Raw genomic sequence first — 21,629 nt, forward strand, 5'->3', positions numbered from 1 at the left:
AGGGAGCAAAAGCTTCCAGAGCTTAAGTGGTTAACTAGATGCATTTTGTGTACAAATAACTGCTCCATAATTTTTACAATAGTGCCCACTTATACCACCAAACATTTTGACATGTTTGTAGATGAGTTAACTAGTTCCACTAACCAACTGTGGGTAAGGGATAAATATAGGAGTCAGACGTTTTATCTGCTCTGTTGGCTAACAAATTTGCTTCTGTTGTATCATCTTTAAAGCGGTTGTAAATCCCATCCTCATTAATAATAAAATAAATGCACTTTTTTTTAAAAAATTTGTAAAAATTAAAATCACATTATCTGTACCTCACTTTGTCCCCGTCCCTGTCACAGCCCTGTGAATGTCTCCTGTCCATGGCCGTGTCCAAGGGCCAGAGCTCAGGAGGCGGGGTCGTGACATTACTGACTCTCCTCCCTCCAGTACACTCCCTGCATGCCTTGAGAATAGATGAGAGCAGCACATCCACTGTGTGGGACTTGTGTGCATGCGTGGCGCTCCTGGCTAAAGACTTGATGTGCACTTTGAAACATATAATACATCAACAGTTTGGCTTCTTAGTTTTTATTTTAAAAACAAATACTAAACAGGGAATATTCACCTGATTTATGATTTTGGAGTAAATGTATTTGCTGGCATCCATCTGGATGATGTGTAACTGCATTTTCCAGTAGTATAGTGCATGTCTAGATAACAAGATTTTCTTGACAGGAAATTGAAGAAGACAAACGGAACGCTGAGAAACAAGGCAAGGCAATTACTTGTCGCCGGGCTAAGCAAGACAACCTCACAATCACGATCACAAAGGCACCTAATGTAAGACTAATTCACTTCTTGCTATCAGATTACCTGGAGAGCAGTATAACGCAGCAAATTGTAGTGAATGAAAGACTGTATTCTATAGAATTTAAAAGTCATAATCTTCCAAAAATGTAATAAAGAAAGTATTATATTAGACAGTATATGTTTACCGCAGATTTTTAGGGTCCATGCACACTGGCTTAAAATATCGCTGCTTCTGGAGGAGTTTGGCTTTCTGTCTGTAGAAGCATCTAATATTAACCTATCTCTCCATACACATTGGGATGTTTAGAGGCATATTTTAAGTGGTTCTAAAGGCTGAAGGTTTTTTTACCTTCATGCATTCTATGCATGAAGGTAAAAAGCCTTCTCTGTGCAGCATCCCCACAGCACCCCCTAATACTCACCTAAGCCCCCTCTTGATCCAGTGATGTGCACTGGAGTCTCGACTATCCCGGGACTCCCTCTCCTCATTGGCTGAGAAAGCAGCAGGAGCCATTGGTTTCCACTGCTTCCAATTGCAGCCAGTGAGCCAATGAGAAGAGAGAGGGGGCGGGGCCGAGCTGCAGCTCAATGTGTGAATGGACACACGGAGCAGCGGGTGCCCCCATAGCAATCTATTTGCTGTGGGGACACCCGACAGGATGAAGGGGCCAGGAGTGCCAGCAGGGGACCCAAGGAGAGGAGGGTCTAGGCTGCTTTGTGCAAAACCACTGCAGATAAGTATAAATATGTTTGTTTAAAGAAAAAAAAAAAGAAGTCTTTAGAATCACTTTAAAGCAGAGTTCTACACTAAAGTGTAAGCTCCGCTTGTTTGCCTCCTCCCCCCTCCACTGCCATATTTGGCACCTTTTTGGGGGAAGGGGAGAGCGGGTACCTGGTTTTGACAGGTACCTGCTCCCACTTCTAGCGAAGTGAGCCGCAGCGAAGTGAGCCGGAAGTTCAGCCTCCTCCATCCTCCCACAGTCTCCTGGGAACTTTCACAGGTCCCAGAAGACTGCCGGACCAATCAGGATGCGCAGCACAACTCGTGCATGCGCAGTGGGCACCCAGCTTTGAAGCTGCAAGCTGTCACAGCCTGGTGCCCACAGTTGAGATGCCGATGCCTTGGAGAGAAGGGACGGTGCGGGTGAGCACATCACTGGAGCCTGGGACAGGTAAGTGTGTTTATTAAAAGTCAGCAGCTACAGTTTGTGTAGCTGCTGACTTTTATTTAACACAAAAACGACTGGAACTCCGCTTTAAGCTCAGTGTTTGAAAGCAGAAAACCCTTCTGTCTTGCATTTTTGCAAGCAGTGTTCTGGCAGAAAACAAATCACTAAACGCTTGTACAAAAACACTTTTGCCAATTATGCTTTTTTTTTGCCAAACAAACTGCCATTTTATTTTAAACCCTGTGCGTATGGACCCTTTATGGTTTTGTTTTCAAAAAAAGTTACTTTTATAATAAAGTGTTACTTTACATTTTGGGCTAGATGTCTTTCTGTTGAAATATCCACCAACTTCATATACTATACCTCTCAAGTACTGCATGATTAGACCTCTGTACCATAGTCTTTTTACCACTAATGACTTATAAATGCTCCTCAGTTTTATGTTACAGCCCTTGAAGCAGGAATGAGATTCTGGAGTCAGACTCCATATTTACTTTAGAGGGACTCTGGCAATCAGATCTTGGAGCTGGAGCTCATAAAAGCTATAAGATGTCAGACGTTGGTGAATATACTGTATGCACTCATACAGTTGTTTTGAATGTCTTTGGAGGTCTGAGCATAATAATGTTTATAGTGGATAATACAGTGCGCTTTTAACTGAAGCAGACTGGTATGAATTGTTAGGTCTGGGAGCTATATAAATAGGAAAGAGAGAGAACCGAGAGTTATTACAGAAAAGTCTTCTGTCTCCAATGTTCTTAACCTGCCCTAGAAAAACGTGCTGCTGTTAGGTAGGTACTCTGACCATTACACATTCTTTTGTTCTGTCCTTTTTGCATTTTGTCTTGATATTTCCCATTTTTCCAATCCGTATGTATTATTGTTGTGGGAGACACTTTGGGAGCTATGACTTGGGCACACCACAGAGTCACAAGTAAATTCACACTTTGATACGTAGCGCTCAGGGGTACTTGAGAAGCTGAATATGTAATATGAGAAGATATCATCAGGCCAAGAACTTTCCGCCACTGCTGCCACGAGATGGGGGAATATTGAAAGACACAGACAAAACAAAGGGCACAAAGGCCTAGTGTAGTACCATGTTCATTTATTGGATACATACAAATGCACTGTGCTCTGAAGAGGGGGGCATGTCCCTCGAAACGCATCGGCATTAGTTTGTCACCATGAGAATCCTGAGTGTTACCACTTCTGGCTCCTGGGTTTTGCACAACGCTTTTACATCTTGGCTTTTGTGAGTATTGTATTGTATTTGTATTTATCCAGTAAACCAAGACAGTAGGCCTTTGTCCCCTTTATTTTGTTTTAATCATAGATTCACTGGTATTTTTTCAGGCAGGCATTTCTGCTGAAGGCCAAACACTGCCTAGAATCTGCATCTCTGAGGAAGCTCTGGCGATCAGTGGTGACACTGAATATCCGTACCTGCTCCTGCACGTTTACTGGGGGCTGAACCCACTTGTGTACCTATAACCTGGCTGTATGTAGAAAATGTTACAAATTCAAAGGCCATGAAGTGAATAATGCAGTTTCTCCAGGTACTTTTTGCGCCGATATACCAGCGGCCGAAATGTATCGGCTGAAAATAGTGTTATCGGCATTTTACCAATAGGGAAAAAATGGTAATGATGGCCAACAAGAACACTCGATTTTTCTGCAGTTTTACTCATGATTTTGCCCACTATTTTGCTGTGATTTTACCTGCAATTTTGCTGTGATCTTTACCTGGGTTTTTGCTATGATTTTACCATGTTTAGGGTGCATTTTCATGGTCATGTGACTAAAAAAAACCACATCAAAACACAACATGTGTGCGTTTTTGATGGGTTTTCAATGCATATCAGGTCTGGTTCACACCAATGCAGTTTGCATTTTGTCCATTTTTTTGCACTGCTTTTCGCACTGTTTAGCATTTTTGCACGCATGTATTGGACTCATTTTTTTATGCGGTTTGCGTTTGCTTTTCTTGGGGGGGCAACTTGTTGCTGGGCAGATTAAAAACGCATCAAAAACGCAACACGTGTGTAGTTTTTGTGCGTTTTCAATGCATCTCAGGCCTGGTTCACACCAGGGATCAAATACGTGCCAAACGCATAAAAGTGAAGTTTCTGCAGCATTTTCCATTGAAGTCTATTAACCAAAAATGCAACATTTTGCATTTAAGTCCCTGACCCTTTCCAAAAATCAGGAGCTCAAAAAATCATAGATGTGAACGTGTCCCATAGGAAACCATGTTAATTGGACTGCTGTATGTATCTTCAAAAAGCCCTAAAAAAAACACATTGGTGTGAACCAGCCCTCAATGGGAAGGTGTGTTTTTTTTGCAATTTCCAGGTATTACAGCTGGCCAAAGTAAGTGCAAGAAGATTGGGACTTTTTCTGTTTCAATCGGTTTTATTAGGTTTACCATTGAGAATCAAGTGATACATAATAGTATAGGAACATGCATTACAGTAGGATACAGACGGCAACTGCAATCGCTGAGAATGTTGATTTGTAATGTACAGCGCTGAGCGAACTATTGGCGCTTTATAAATACTGTATAATAAGATCCCAAAACATAAGCCATAGGGCTAAGCGTAAGTCACAGAGCGGATTAAACCATAAATGTAACTCTAATCTCCACTAGAAAGCGGAGATCAGCCGCGATAAGCCTATGTAGATAATCAATAATGTCTAGAGGGTCGTAAGTAGAGCTGAAACAACTAATCGACATCATTGATTATGAAAACAGTTGTCAACTATTTGCATAATTGATTAGTTGGCCTGCATACAGAATGCATTTGTTTACATATCAGGAAATACTGTGCAGCACACATACAGCTCAGTGCACTGTTCATACATGTCAGTATAGACAGTGCAGCACACATACAGCTCAGTACACTGTTCATACATGTCAGTATACACAGTGCAGCACACATACAGCTCAGTACACTGTTCATACATGTCAGTATAGACAGTGCAGCACACATACAGCTCAGTACACTGTTCATACATGTCAGTATAGACCGTGCAGCACACATACAGCTCAGTACACTGTTCTTACATGTAAGTATACACAGTGCAGCACACATACAGCTCAGTACACCGTTCATAAATGTGAGTATACACCGTGCAGCACACATACAGCTCAGTACACCGTTCATAAATGTCAGTATACACAGCGCAGCACACATACAGCTCAGTACACCGTTCATAAATGTCAGTATACACAGTGCAGCACACATACAGCTCAGTACACCGTTCATAAATGTCAGTATACACAGTGCAGCACACATACAGCTCAGTACACTGTTCATAAATGTCAGTATACACAGTGCAGCACACATACAGCTCAGTACACTGTTCATACATGTAAGTATACACCGTGCAGCACACATACAGCTCAGTACACCGTTCATAAATGTGAGTATACACCGTGCAGCACACATACAGCTCAGTACACCGTTCATAAATGTCAGTATAGACCGTGCAGCACACATACAGCTCAGTACACCGTTCATACATGTCAGTATACACAGCGCAGCACACATACAGCTCAGTACACCGTTCATAAATGTCAGTATACACAGTGCAGCACACATACAGCTCAGTACACTGTTCATAAATGTCAGTATACACAGTGCAGCACACATACAGCTCAGTACACTGTTCATACATGTAAGTATACACCGTGCAGCACACATACAGCTCAGTACACTGTTCATACATGTCAGTATAGACCGTGCAGCACACATACAGCTCAGTACACTGTTCATAAATGTCAGTATACACAGTGCAGCACACATACAGCTCAGTACACTGTTCATAAATGTCAGTATACACAGTGCAGCACACATACAGCTCAGTACACTGTTCATAAATGTCAGTATACACAGTGCAGCACACATACAGCTCAGTACACTGTTCATAAATGTCAGTATACACAGTGCAGCACACATATAGCTCAGTACACTGTTCATACATGTCAGTAAACAGTGCAGCACACATACAGCTCAGTACACTGTTCATACATGTCAGTAAGTGCCTGTGAATGTGTGAGGAGCAATGCCTCATGGGGCATGTAGCTCTTGACAGAAGGCATTAAGTGATTCTAAGACTCCATTCACATTATGTGACTTGTCATGTGATTTTCTGGTCCCAAGTCGCATGACAACTCGCCCTCCCCATGTTTCCCAATGGGAACCATTTATATCTGTGCGACTTCAAAATAGTTCCTGCACTACTTTGGTCTGAATTTCATGCAACTTGAGGGCCATAGACTTCAATGTAAACCCTCCAAAGTCGCACATGAATGTTGCACATGCGACTTGTGTGCGACTTTGTACAGCAGAAACAATTCTCTTTGCTCAAAGTCACACTCATCCATAGTCACTTTAAAGTTGCATCAATTCGCTCTGTAAAGTCACACGATTATGAAGTTGCACAAGTGTGAATGGAGCCTAAAGGCAGAAGTTTTTTTTACCTTGCTATAGTTACCTTGATATACTATACTTTGCAGCTTGCTATAGGAGCTTGCTATAAGGCATTGCAATTAACCTCCCTAGCGGTCTGATTATGTCCATATTTCTGTGCTCAAAGCGGTGCATATTTTTGCATGGAAATATGTATTTTTTTTATTGTAGGGCTGTCATTTTTAGGAATAACTCACTGAAATCTGTCCAAACAAGAGTCTAGTAAACATCCCCAGTATGTTACAATTTGAAACATGAAATCATAAATTATAATTTAATAAAAAATCATAAAAAATAATATATTAATACATTTAATTCAATAATCAAACCAAAAACACTGAAATTTAAAATTGAGCGCAAAGTTTGCACATCATTGAGCAAAGTCGCAAAATCGTTTTCAGTGTCGGATGACAAATTTCCCATCACTCAATTCTGCAAGTGGTTCTAATTTACTATCGCTGTTCTCTAGCTGGTCTAAAACCGCTTTTGACCTAAAGGGACGCTTTTTGTACGCCATGGACGTTTCTCAGTTTCCAGGCAGAAAGAACAGTAAAAATGCAGGCAGGGCACAGGACAAAGCATTAGTTACAATTTTGTTTTTCACTAGTTGACCAAGGTTGGGAGCATATAAGTTCAAAAGTAACAGTGGATTACATGCATACAGTGGGGCAAAAAAGTAATTAGTCAGCCACCAATTGTGCAAGTTTCCCACTTAAAAAGATGAGAGAGGCCTGTAATTGGCATCATAGGTAGACCTCAACTATGAGAGACAAAATGAGAAAAAAAATCCAGACAATCACATTGGCTGATTTGGAAAGAATTTATTTACAAATTATGGTGGAAAATAAGTATTTGGTCACCTACAAACAAGCAAGATTTCTGGCTCTCACAGACCTGTACCTTCTTCTTTAAGAGCCTCCTCTGTCCTGAACTCATTACCTGTATCAATGGCACCTGTTTGAACTTGTTATCAGTATAAAAGACACCTGTCCACAACCTCAAACAGTCACACTCCAAACTCCACTATGGTGAAGATCAAAGAGCTGTCGAAGGACACCAGAAACAAAATTGTAGACCTGCACCAGGCTGGGAAGACTGAATCTGCAATAGGCAAGCAGCTTGGTGTGAACAAATCAACTGTGGGAGCAATAATTAGAAAATGGAAGACATACAAGACCACTGATAATCTCCCTCGATCTGGGGCTCCACGCAAGATCTCAGCCCGTGGGGTCAAAATGATCACAAGAACGGTGAGCAAAAATCCCAGGACCACACGGGGGGACCTAGTGAATGACCTGCAGAGAGCTGGGACCAACGTAACAAAGGCTACCATCAGTAACACACTACGCCGCCAGGGACTCAGATCCTGCAGTGCCAGACGTGTCCCCCTGCTTAAGCCAGTACATGTCCGGGCCCGTCTGAAGTTTGCTAGAGAGCATTTGGATGATCCAGAAGAGGATTGGGAGAATGTCATATGGTCAGATGAAACCAAAATAGAACTGTTTGGTAGAAACACAGCTCGTCGTGTTTGGAGGAGAGAGAATGCTGAGTTGCATCCAAAGAACACCATACTTACTGTGAAGCATGGGGATGGCAACATCATGCTTTGGGGATGTTTCTCCGCAAAGGGACCAGGGCGACTGATCCATGTACAGGACAGAATGAATGGGGCCATGTATCGTGAGATTTTGAGTGCAAACCTCCTTCCATCAGCAAGGGCATTGAAGATGAAACATGGCTGGGTCTTCCAACATGGAAATGATCCCAAACATACCGCCCGAGCAACGAAGGAGTGGCTTCGTAAGAAGCATTTCAAGGTCCTGGAGTGGCCTAGCCAGTCTCCAGATCTCAACCCCATAGAAAACCATTGGAGGGAGTTGAAAGTCCGTGTTGCCCAGCGACAGCCCCAAAACATCACTGCTTTAGAGGAGATCTGCATGGAGGAATGGGCCAACATACCAGCAACAGTGTGTGCCAACCTTGTGAAGACTTACAGGAAACGTTTGACCTCTGTCATTGCCAACAAAGGATATATAACAAAGTATTGAGATGAACTTTTGATATTGACCAAATACTTATTTTCCACCATAATTTGCAAATAAATTCTTTCCAAATCAGCCATTGTGATTGTCTGGATTTTTTTTTCTCATTTTGTCTCTCATAGTTGAGGTCTACCTATGATGCCAATTGATCCTCGGGGGCAGAGGTTATATTTATACATGAAACTCACTTCAAAAAGGATGGCACCTTTAATTTTGCCTCTAAGAGGCAATTTACGCCTCTCCTCTACGGTCAGTTTAGGGATAGAGAGGCCATGTAAGCATGTAGCCACTGGCACAGAATGGGCTTCAAGTTTAATATTCTAGAGATCCTAGTAAATGTCTTTGAAGCAATTCAAATACCCGCTGTATCTGTAATGGTCTCCTCCTGAGCATTAACCACTGAAATAACGACCATAGGGTCAGGGACAGAGTGACAACTCATGGGGCCCCCGGGCAATAGGGGATCATGAGGCCCCTGTGTCCTTGCCCAAACTCAAAAAAGCCTATGAAAAAGGTACCGGGGCATTTCATGAGGCCCCCTACTGACCCCAGGCCCTCGGGCAGTGCCCGAGTTTCCAAATGGTTAGTCTGCCCCTGAATAGGGTCTAATTGGGACCTAGATATGACTGCCAGTAGGCGGCCAGTACTTTCCCCTTTCTCAAAATAGTTCTGATGCTGAAAAAATCTTTTATGATCTGCTTTCTGTATTGCTTGGGATTTGTATATTCTCCGTCATTTGATAGGAAAGCTTAGATGCCAGAGTAGTTTGTACAACATTGATATGCAAACCCGCTGTTGAGTCTCCCAAAAACATCTGTTTTCAAACATTGAACACACTGTGAGGTGAGGGCTTGTTTTCTGTAAAGAGCGGAGAACGTGAAGAATTTGTTGCAAGTGGAAACTTTCAAAGGGGGGCATCTCAAGAGATCACAAAGTAAGAAGAAGGGGGAACACCCTTGTGGTCAAGAAAATAGTGCATTCAGTAAAAGCCTTTGTTCACCAGCTAGATTGGGAATTTTTCTAAGCAGTATTGATTCCTCACTAATTCTTAGCTTAAATCACACCAAAAATAAATGCTCCATGTCACTCCGATCCATCATGAATATTTACCATGTTTTCAAAATGGAAGACAGATTTATTGACCTAACTTTTTTGTTTTCTTGCTTTTGTAGGACAAAAGAGTTGTAAGTGAGAACTGGAATATCTCTGACAGCAAAGATGAGCAAAGCTTAACTCTGCATGTAGGAAAAGAAATGCAGCTTGCCGTTACAGTGGACAGTAACGTTGAGGTTAGCTTTTTTATTGTATTGCTAATAGATGCATATTGCTTTTCTTTCTAAATGTTGCATGATATATATGATGTGGTAAGGTTATTTGTGCCTCTATTGTGTTTTTGAAAGCATGTTTAGTTTTTCTCCTTCAACCCTCTAAGAGCCCAGGGTAGAAAACAGAAAAAGCTAGACATGTTATCCCTTTCTACAGGGTTGGATTTTGTTGTTTTTGGGTCCTAGCCTTGCTAATGCCACTATAATATAGCATCACATGTTTACTTTTGCATAGCAATTACAGATGTTCTTTGGAATCCTTAATTGGAATGAACTGATATGTGACTGTGTATTGACCTGTTGTCTTGTATGTGATTGGAGTGATACTTGGCAGCATTGCAGAACAGGAGAAGGAAGTGGAATGCAGATTCCAGTATTGGTAGGCTCCAGGTGGTGTATGTGACAAGCCAGGACAACATTGGATATTGAAGTGGACAATTTAAAGGAAATCAACTTTTCTCTTTTCTTAGTACAGTATATGCGATCTCTACATACCTAACAGAAATTCTGTCTGTCTTTGTGATTTAAACTAAGTTAATGTCCCCATTACTTTCTTCTTAAGCCCCTTCCTAGTAATTGATAGCTTGTTTTTGGCACTACTGTGATGTTTGTACACTATTAGTATCTGCGATGGTTTTCTCTTTTGCAGGGCAAGAAAGTAGTCACTAAAAAGATTGACCAAGACTGTATACTAGTAACAAACAAAGCACCTAATTTGACTGTGGAAGAAGTGGACCATCTATTTACCTTTGGTAGAGGACGTCGTATGCAGATTGCAATTGCCATGGAACAAGTATGTATTTCTTATGGTTGTGCACAAAACATCTTTTTGTTTTTTGTTTTTTTTGTGGTCAAATATTTAAAAAAATAGAAAAAGTGATTTTTGGTATTCTTAAAACATTTGGAAGTCCTGAACAGCCTTTAGAACTGAGCCGGACCCATGCCTGGGCAACCTATGGTTGCTGTATTTATACACCAATACCTTTCAATAACAAACTTGCAGTTTACATTTATCACCAGGACACATAGCAGTTTTTTGCCTGGTTACGAGTTAATAATGCTTGTATTGTAAAGCAGAACTATAGGGAAACTGCTAGATTAGGATCAGGACCACTCCAAGATAGCACATCAGCAGCGGTGTAGAGGGCTGGAACCAGGCAGGACCTGTGGACAAGCCACACTTCACTGGGAGATTCTGATTACCTGAATTGGTGTCAGAGGAGGGTGGATTCTTAACCTTGGTAACGTGTTTCAGAGCACCAATCGGCTCCTTAGTCAAATACCCTTCTCTGTTGCCACTTCCAGTCGAGTGGTCCACAGTTTTTTCTGACATTACTTCCAGCTCCATGTCCTATGACTATCCCGGTAATTGGTGTCTCCTAGTGAAGTGCAGCTTGTCCTCCGGTCCTGCCTGGTTTCAGCCCTCTACACCACTGCTGATGTGCCATCTTGGGAGTGGTCCTGATCCTAATGCTGAATTTTATTATGCTTACAAGCGTTTTAGCTTTTGGAACCATGTGAATGCAATACTGATGATTTATTAAAATTGTTTTAAATACTGCACTTAGTGGCGCCCTCTTGTTTTCCTCCTTACACAGATCTGTCAGTATGTCAAAACTGAACACGTGATGGATTTGCTAATTTTTTTTAATGTGGTTATCCAACAAAAGAATATTTAAACACCAAGCTCCATGGACTTGGAGAAAAGGAATCAAACTATCACTCCCTTAGATTGTAAAAATGAAGACCTAACACTGAGTTTAGGGGGTGCTCTTCATCTAAAGCTATATTAACCTGTACAGCCTAGCTTTATAGATTCCCTAGTAGTGTCCTTGCCAACTGCTCTGTGGCCAGCACATAGTTCCCACAGGCATCAGTGTCATGACTTATAAGCCCATCACTGGCCTGTGTCTGCTCGCAATAATGGTACAAATCCATGAGTTGAAAAAAAAATGGATTTAGAGCTTCTCACTTGGTTGGTTTTTATACCCCTGTTCTCTGAAAGCTCAAATTTGGCTCCACTTTAGTGAGGATTTCACTATAGTACACATGGCCCACTGTTACTTACAAAACAGGATTATAAAGATGAACCCAAAAGTGATCAGCTTGAGAGATTGATTTCGAGTGTAGTTCATTTACAGAAAAATACTGTTCAATGACAATTTTCAAAACTATCATTGAACAGTGTTTTCCAAACAATGTTTTGGCTGGATCTGGGCAATAACTTTTCACACAGTTACATGAATACTTCAATGGATGTCTTTTCTCTAGGGCAAGAAAGTAGCCAGTAAGAAGAATGACCAAGACTGTTATTTGGGGATCAGTAATGTGCCTAAGTTAACAATGGAAGAAGTGGATCATCTGTTTTCTTATGGCAGGGGGCATCGTAGGCAGATTGCTATTGCCATGGAACAGGTAGGTATTTTATATTTTTTACCGAATATACTGTTTGCTGGCAAAGATGACTGCAGAGAGGATACAAATGTATGCTTTGCAAATAACTATTGGTTTTTGGATCTTATCCAGTTATGAATTTCAGTTTGTGCCCTGCAACCAGTCAGTTGGCCTTTCTTACATTTTGGCCTCAATTTATGAAGAATTTTGATTTCTCTTTCGTTCTTTGATGGACACAGCTGTTCTGAATCTTGACCATAGGGTTATATTGCCACCTACAGGAGTAGGACACCAGGCAGGAAAGAACTCAGCACTTTTATGGGCAGTCTTAGCTGGCATAAAAACCCCTCTCTGCTATAGGCAATCCAGTTTTTTCTGCCTAGTGTTCAGAAGTAGTGACCTAGCTCCCTGCTGGTACCTCTGGTTCCATAGTCTTTTTTTTTTTTTTCTCCTTTTTTTCCTGTTTTTTTTACCTGTGGAGATCATCAATCAACAGCTGAACTGGGCGATGGGCTGGATGATATAGATCCAGTGGTCACCCCAGTCTGACCAGCAAGCGCACACAGACCTTTAGCTAAACGCTGAGTCTGCCGCGACATGCCCTATCCTTGACCGGGACGGCCAGTGAGTTAAGTACCTTGTGGGGACACATTTGAGTGGGAGGGTGCCAGAGTCCATGCGACAGTGTTACATAGGCCAACAACCCTCCACTTTGGTGGCGAGGTGGATCTGTCTTGAGAGTGTTACCCGCAACCTCTGTGAATCGGTAAGTAGATGCCTCTTTCCAGGTGCTTATGGGATGTGGGTACTCCCCTGATTTGCCGGTCCCTTTAGGGTTCTCCTTCTCCCCTCCCAGGGTCTGTTTCTCCCCTCTTTCCCCCTATACATCCTGGGGTGAATTGGTGTGGGTTTTTTCCCTGTTTACCTTACACCTGTCTTTTAAGCTCCCATGTCCAGGGGGGAGGGTTGATGATCTGTGTGTCTGTGTTCTGTTTTCCCTGCCACCCCCCCCCTCCCCCTTCCCGTCTGGGAGCCATATCCGTTTTCTGGATAGATGGCAGCCCCCCAAACTAGTTCAGAGGGGGTGCATTGGGACACTGCTATGTAGCGACCACCTTCCCCCCCTTCCCAGGCTGTTTATTGGACCGAAAGCTGTGAGGGCCATGTGGAGCGGGTATTAACCCCCGCTTCTCTTGGTGTTGAATTGATTGCTGGGTACATTAACAGGGGAGGATACCTCAGGGGCCCAAGATACAGTGGCCGTCCCCTTTTGGTTTGGTGTGTGTGTGCATGTGGGAGGAGTCCTGAGTTTGAGATTAAGGCCCTGGAGCTGTGAGCATCTGGGTTCTCTCTGGAGCATTGGATAAATCTTCTCCGGGGGCTCCTGGTTAGGATTCAATGTGATGATGCTGCTGCAGTGGCCCATGTCATCCACCAGGTTGGCTCCGCTTTTGCTGGGAACCCCAGACGTGAATCTTCTAGCGTTCTTCCTCACCTGGGAGGTGCCACGATTGTGGTGTATGTGCAAAACCCATGGTGGATGCAACAAATGCACTGGTATTGTTGTGGCCTGTCCCAGGGTTCGGTTTCCCTTCCTGCATTACCGTCTCTGGCTTTGGGGTCATGGCTTTTCCAAGTCAGTTTTTGTGGACCACAGGGCTGTTCCCCACAATGTTGATGACTTGCAGGTATGTCTCTTGAAGGATGCCTCATTTTGCCTAGAGCGCTTACATTGCCTGGTGAACGGCCCTGGGTGTCCTTTCATGACCCTGCTTGGTAGCAGCCTTTCTTTAATATGAGGCACTAAATGAATTTCTGCCTCGAGTACCTTTTATGCAACCAGGGTTTCTGCTCTCGCTGTCTTGTTTCAGCATCCTTGGCTGCGCACTTCCACACTTTTCTTCAAGGAATTAGCCATCTGGCACCGCCCGTATGTTCCATGTTACCACCATGAGACTTGAAATTGGTTCATTTGTGAGGTGGATGTCTGCGCTGGTTTCGTCTCTTGTAATTCCTCCCTATTTGGTTGTACAGATGGATAGGGTGGTTCTTCATTGGTGCTTCTTTCTACCGACGGTGGTGTTGGACTTCCTATCTGAGAGCATTGTCCTGCTTTCCTTGTGTCCACTGCCATCACATCCTGAGGGGGTTGAATTGCACTTCTTGGATGTGGTCCAGGTGGTTTGTGTGTGCCTATCCACCGTGTCCTCCTGCCGGAGGTCACTTTCCCTTTTGATGCTTGCGGATGGCCCAACAGAAGGCTTGGTGGCCTCTTTTCCCACAAAATCCTGTTGGGTCTGGCAGATGACTGTTTCGGCGGGAAATGTTAAGGGGCGGGCTACGCCCTTCCCCGTTGCAGTATGCTCCTGCCTCCTGTGTTTTGTGTTTGGTTTTTTTGCCATCTGGCACCTGTATCTCAGGTTTGTGAAACTGCTACCTGGTTTGTGAGACTTCTACCTAGTGGTCTGCGCTCACTTTTACACCCATTTCCAATGTTGGTCTTTTTGGATACTTGGCTTGTCTGTAAGGTTTTTCAGCCTGCCGCATATGGCTCCTTGTCTCTACCCCTTTTTAGGGGTTGTTTGGGCAGTTGGCATGTTTGCCTGGTTTTTCCAGTTGTTTTTTTGGTTTGCCCACCCCTTGAGGCACTGCTTTGGAACATCCCTATGGTCAAGATTCAGAAGAGCTGTATCCATCAATGAACGTGTTTTTGTCACTCACTGTAAAATCAATTTCTCTGAGTTCATTTATAATATAAAAAAACCCAGTGTTGATCAAATACCAACAAAATAAATTGCCAGTTAAAGTAGCGCATAGCAAAAAAAATTGTCTGGTCATGAAGGGGTAAAACCTTCCGGGGGGAAATGGTTAAAGAAGCCAATCACTAAAATCTAATATAAGCTTTAGTTAATATGATTTAAAAAAATGTATTTTCAATTATACCACTTTCAATTAAAAAAAAAAACAAACAAACATAAAAAACACATTTAATCCCGCATGAAGGTAAGTCTATGTTCAGGCCCCTGTTATGGGGCGACTACTGTCTTTTAATTGTACTGGTTTTTTCTAACCTGTAAAATGCATCCCATTGGAGAGTACAAGCAGCCATAAATGACTGCACATTGTAGAGGTATGGCTTACCATTGTCATTAAAAGGAATCTGGTCCTAGGCAATGATGTGTATATAGACAGGAAGTGGCTGAAGAAGCTGGTGGAGAGCAGCAGCACTGAAATTAACAGATGATAAAATAATAGCAGGATTTTATGAAACAATGCTAGTTGCTTGATACACAGTGCTTAGCGAATTGAAAATCTTCTACTTATTCACAGGGTAATATTCCAGTTTACAGTGTCATATTGAACCTGTCACATGTGAAGTGCAAATGGCGTCCAGTCCTTTTAAGAGTGGCATCAAAACTGTTTTATGTAGTCAGCGTTACGGTGTATTATATTGCTTAGAAAAAATATCTTTACAGTAATATTTAGGCAAACACATTTCCATTCATCTTGAAGATGATAGAAAACCTAAAGGGACGGATAGGCTTTGGTGGTTCATGTTAATTACTAAGGATGAATCTTGGAGTTGTATTATCAGACTATTTGGCTGGATATGGATATGTAGATGATTCCTTGGGCCAGAAGGAAAAATCTTGAGTTTCAAAATGTATAACTTGATGCATCAATCATTCTTGGCCTAACAGCAACAGATGTTCATCCTCAGAGATTGCTCATGCAGGATATCCTTATAGATGCTGAAACCGCTGTTGTATTTTATACACTGCTTTGTGGTCATGTGAATCACTTAAAGGGTTAATCCACCCAAAAGTGAATTTCAGTTATTCAAGCAGCTCTATAATTGACTTGCCTTATACATCTTTTGAAGACTTCAGCTGCCTTCTGTGACCTATCCACGCGTTGGAGTCTTACACCACTTGCAACTAAATAGGTGATCCCACTCCTGGTGTATTCTCCATGTAGAAGGAATTCCTGATAATTACTAGGGTAGGTGTGCAGACCTGGGAATTCAAAATAGATATCTCACTACTGAGGTAGAAGGCTGCCTAAAACACATTCTAATTTTGAATGGGCCACTGAAATTTAAGAAGCACAAGTGTGGTGTGCTCTCTGTTCTCTTTATTTTTGCCTGTTCTATTTTCTCATGATGAATGTCAAATTACAGAGTAAAAGTTAGAGCTGAACTGTCTCCTTTTATGGTCAGAAGCATTAGACAAAAAGAATGCTATGTCAGTTGGCAAGAGTCTCACACAATAGCGATGAACAAGAGGCTTTGCAGTAGTTAGCACACTGAATTGCAAGCTGGCACAAATAATGCTTGCTGACTTGTCTGCTAATCCTAAGCACAGCCTGTGCTAAAGCTCAATAAACACCTCTTTATCCTGTGAATGCTGGAAGTTACAGTGTTGTGAACTCCTGTGACGAGATCGTTGGACTAATGCTGGCCATACACCAGTAGGATTTCCTTTGGAATCTTCCGTTTTCTGGACGTTCATTCAATTTTCTACTGGTTAGATGGGTCGAATCAACAATCGTTTTCAGCTGTAGTGATAAGAAAATTCTAAGAGCGGGATTCATTTTTTTTCTTATCCCAAACAAGCAAATTTCTAAATGTGAATGTGGTTTGTATTTGGGAAAAATCATACATCTAATGAAGCCTATTTGAGAAGTCTGAGATTCCATTCAAATTGTAGGTCTCATTTCAAATTAAATTAGTTGATCTAAAGTGGAAGTTCAGCCAAATCCTGACTAACTCTATTCCTACTGGCCACCACATTCTAAACCTAATCTATCTAGGCTTGTAAAAATAAATAGTTATGCATTCCTTTTCTGAAGTCAATCTGGTCCGGTCTCCATCGGCGGATGCTGTGTGTAGGAGAGAACAGACAACACCCTGGAAGTGACATCCCCCATAGCCTTACTATGGGCCTGCAGCTGCTGCAGCTACATCATCCCAGTATCAGCATTTTCAGCAGCTTATTCTCTATAAAGCTGCTCCATCATTTCTACAGGAGGAAGGCTCTCACCACTGCCTTTACCGAGCTCTGCTGTCCAATTGTGGAGCCTGGTAATGTCGCTTCGGATGTATTTCCTAGTAACAAAGGAGGGAATGGAAGTTCCCAACCCTCTTTTGTGATATAATTTTGTCACTTTTGGTTTCATGTTGTTGTTTACAAGCCATTACCAGCTTGCGCAAGTATCTGATCAAACTGATCTTGGTTTGGTCAGATGCATTGGAGGCCAGAGGAGAGAGATGGGGTCTAATAGACTCTCCAAAAAGAGAACCTGTCACGGGTGATATCACAAGGATTGTTCATCCTATTTGATAGCAGTAAATTTGATCCAAAAAAAAGAAAAATGGTACAGTGTTTAAACAAAAAAAAAAAGTTAAAATAAATAAGCCCCCCGTCCCACCCCATACACAATCACATAAATGTTCTACATGCATATGTAAACAGTGATCGCACCACATATGTGAGGTATAGACAGCAACAAAAGAGCACGAGCTATAATCGAACGTAAAAAATCATGTTCAAAGAGCCTTCAAAGCAGCTGGCACACCATTTAATACAGATTGTGTAACAAATATAACTCAAAAGTGAGGCGCTAATTTGAATGATCAATCAAAGTAATGAAAATCGTAATATGTGAATCCAAAAAAGTGTACAAACAAGAATGACACACCCAAAGTGCACAAATAACCATAACAGTCACAAAGTGTAAGAATGACAATAACAGTCTCAAATTGTAACTTAAATTCTGTGCAGTTAATAACAGTACCAAAGTAAAAGAGTAACAGTAGCAGTTCCAAGTGATAAATGGAATCTTGATCCACACAGTCATATGACTCTTCAGACACCAACTTCCACTACCTTGTGGTCAATAAAAAGGTTTCTGAAGATGCATGCTGTTATTTTGCAGACCATTTTTGATTTTTTTTTTCCACTGTTTACTACCACTTTAAAGGAATAAAACACAGGAAAATGTGCATGTATTGCAGAGATGTACTGAACATTCTAAAAAAAAAATTTGCCCTGACATATGCTTTAACTACTTGCTGTCCTTAGACTGTTTTAAAATGTCCTGGGCTGTTTTAAAAAAGGCTTATGACTGCAGCCATCATTTTTTTTTCAGTTGATGATCGACTTTTTAGCAAATGTGATCCAGGTGGCTTTGCAGCCTTGAAATCACTTCTATAATAGTGAGAGCTAGCACCGCTCACACTGGTTCCTGAGCTCTTGCATTCCTCTGGGGAGCCCTGGACCTCTGTAAACTGGCCCAACAGTGAAGGCAAGATATTGAAAAACTTTATTTACCCAATCTCCTTTGCAAGTATTGAAGCTGAAAGTGACAAGCATATTGTCACTTCTGGTGTCAGTTAAAGCTGTATTAAACCCCAAGGCAAAGACAAATGCTTGCTGTAACTGCTTATAAAGTGTGAGCTTGAGTTTTTGGCTTCGGTTTGTTAGTGTAACCAAAGCAGCCCATAGATGATTACATTTTCTTTTCTTTCACCCTGCGTGGAGGAATAAAAAAATCGCCCGATTCCCTCACCCTCCCAGCGCTATTGTGGCTGTCTTTAATCTGCTAGTCTATCTAATACTGCCCTGTTCCCAGATCGATATACTGCTGTCCAAATATTCCTCGTGTGCTTATTCATCCAGAGTGGGGGCTTGCTAATACAGGAGGTGTGTTACTGGCCAGATCACCAGGTAAAAACAGATGGAAAAAGACTATAAAAATAACGCAATCACCAAATCCTAAAGCATGGTAAGCTGCAATATATATGTTTGGTTTTGGGTTTAATACCACTTTGAAGTGTTAATAAACCCACTTTTTAAAAACTTGCTGACTGACAGGGTTTTATGACAGAAGTGACCTTGAAACAACACTTCAAGGTCAGGGAAAAGAAAGGGAGGATGAAAGGTGAAAGTAGACGGATGTCCACTCGACTCCCTTCCCTCAGCTGCTCCCATCATGCCAGTCCGAAGCATACTAATGGGCGCACGGAGTCGGAAAGCATGACAGGTGCGAGCACTAGGGAGATGTGGAAGCGATCAGGTGGCTGCAAAGCCGTCCGATAGCTTCCACGTGACAGCCGGCAGTTGACTTTTCCATTATACACATGCTCCCGGAGGCTGCAGCTGCTGGGAGTGTGTGTAAGATCATTATCCACCCCCCCACCCCCGCACGCTGCCATCGCCATAGTTTTTACGTTGGAGTCCGCAAAAGACTTAATCATTGCCTTTGTTCCAGTTTAAGCTGGTGCCATTTTGGCTGTATTTTCTTGTTCCAGGGTGGCTCCATTTACATGCAACATGCTTTGGAGCCTCCCTTGTGTGTGCACCCCAGTCGGGACTAATATATATCAGGCCTAGCCTGATGGTGAACTGAAAGAAGGCATGAAGATGAAAAAAAAACCTTCAGCCTTTACAACAACTTTAACACCCACAATGCAGTTGATTTACTGCAGGAGTAGAGGCTGTTCACTTAGGAGGGTAAATGTTAGTGAATAAGCTGTTTCACTTTAAATACCCAGTCATGTGCGTGAAGAAAAAAACGTTTTTTTTAAATTTTCATGCACACCTTTGGGCATTCAAAATGAATACAACTTCACCGTATTCGCCAATATTCACTTTTCTAGGTAAGCATTCACTTTGCAAAGTGAGCACCCTCTACTCTTAGTAATCACACCACAGTCTAGAACCCCAAAATGAGAGCGCATTTTATCATAGTATCCCATAAGCAAACGGGTTCTGTGCATTGGTATGGTGTCCTTGATGTGTTAGTATATGCACATACCCGCTAAAGGTAATACATATATGGACAAGGTGTTTTTGTTGTATGTACCCATGACTATTGCTGAAAGGCACACAGATTTACTGAGGTTTATACTACTCATGTTGACAATAAGCTCTTCTTCACAACATCATCTCCACTTCACAGATTGCAGGGGGTGGGGAGGGATTTACTAAAGACAAGTAGTCTGTGCACTCAAAGTGCAGTTGCCCTAGATCTGAGGGGATGCTCTGCTAATTTCTATCATCCATTCATGTGCATGCCAAAATATTGTTTTTTTTATTTTCCTTGCATGTGATTGGGTGTTCTTTGCAAACTGAATCTTTACCTTATTTACTAAGCTCCGGAGCAACTGCACTTGTATTACACCGTATACAGTGCCTTGAAAAAGTATTCATACTTCCTTGAAATTTTATTTTCATCACATGGCCCACTACCTCGCTCTCCCAGATGGTCATCAGTACAAAACATCTTAGGCTCAGCTCCTTCCACCTATATGCGCTACGCCCCAGATTCGGGCTTGCTCAGTAGGCCAACTGATGAACATCTGGGTCCACATATTGAGCGCATAATGACCTATTGATGAGGTCATAAATTGAGGTGAGCAGGTTTTTCACATAATGGTGGTGGCACCGTTGGCAATGAAGAAGAGAGAAGATTTATCTTATACACATTGCGCAGTGCTGTTAAGAGACTTTTTCATGGGACTTTAATTATGGTTTATTATTTATTTTTATTTGAGATATTAGTCTGTTGTGCTACACTTTATTCATTTTATTACAGGCATTGTGAAGTCACTAACAGTGTTTTAGCAGCAACTATTTAGAGCACTATCATACAATTTTAGGGTGTGTTGCGCTGATTGAATAGGGGTTTAGATTTTATGTGATAGACCAACACAAAGTGGCACATAATTGTGAATTGGAAAGAAAATGATAAATGGTTTTCAAAATTTTTTACAAATAAATTGGCGTGCATTTATATTCATCCCCCCTGGGTCAGTACTTTGTAGAACCACCTTTCTCTGCAATTACAGCTTCAAGTCTTTTTGGGGATGTCTCTACCAGCTTTGCACATCTAGATAGTGACATTTGTTCCTATTATTCTTTGGAAAATAGCTCAAGCTCTTTCAGATTGGATGTGAACAGCAATTTTTAAGTCTTGACACATATTCTCAATTGGATTTAGGTCTGGACTTTGACTGGGCCATTCTAACATATGAATATGCTTTGACCTAAACCATTCCATTGTAGCTCTGGCTGTATGTTAGGGTCTTTGTCCTGTTAGAAGGTGAACCTCCACCCCAGTCTTTTGCAGACTCTAACAGGTTTTCTTCTAAGATTGCCCTGTATTTGGCTCCGTCCATCTTCCCATGAACTCTGACCAGCTTCCCTGTCCCTGCTGAAGAAAAGCATCCCCAGAACATGATGCTGCCACCACCATGTTTCAGGGTGATGTACAGTGTTAGTTTTCCGCCATACATTGCATTTTGCTTTTAGGCCAAAAAGTTCAATTTTGGTCTCATCTTTTTCCATGTTTGCTGTGTCCTCCACATGGCTTCTCGCAAATTGCAAACGGGACTTCTTATGGCTTTCTTTCAACAATGGCTTT

General features: G+C 42.0%; 1 protein-coding gene across 4 annotated transcripts in view; it reads left to right on the forward strand.

Annotated features, from left to right (window-relative positions):
• The window catches only part of CCDC9B (coiled-coil domain containing 9B), a 124,139-nt gene that overhangs the window by 17,733 nt on the left and 84,777 nt on the right, over positions 1 to 21,629 (forward strand). For all 4 annotated transcript variants that reach the window (XR_016307898.1, XM_089659778.1, XM_089659777.1 and 1 more), the window contains 4 exons: positions 724 to 828; positions 9,657 to 9,773; positions 10,459 to 10,602; positions 12,081 to 12,224. Coding sequence is in view for 3 of the 4 variants with exons in the window: in XM_089659778.1 (XP_089515904.1) it covers positions 724 to 828; positions 9,657 to 9,773; positions 10,459 to 10,602; positions 12,081 to 12,224 (510 nt within the window). In the remaining variant the exon portion in view is untranslated. The remainder of the gene's footprint in view (positions 1 to 723; positions 829 to 9,656; positions 9,774 to 10,458; positions 10,603 to 12,080; positions 12,225 to 21,629) is intronic.

The sequence above is a fragment of the Staurois parvus genome, unplaced genomic scaffold, assembly GCF_062004578.1.
Source record: "Staurois parvus isolate SC_StPar_1 unplaced genomic scaffold, SC_StPar_1.0 ptg001188l, whole genome shotgun sequence".
NCBI lineage: Eukaryota > Metazoa > Chordata > Amphibia > Anura > Ranidae > Staurois > Staurois parvus.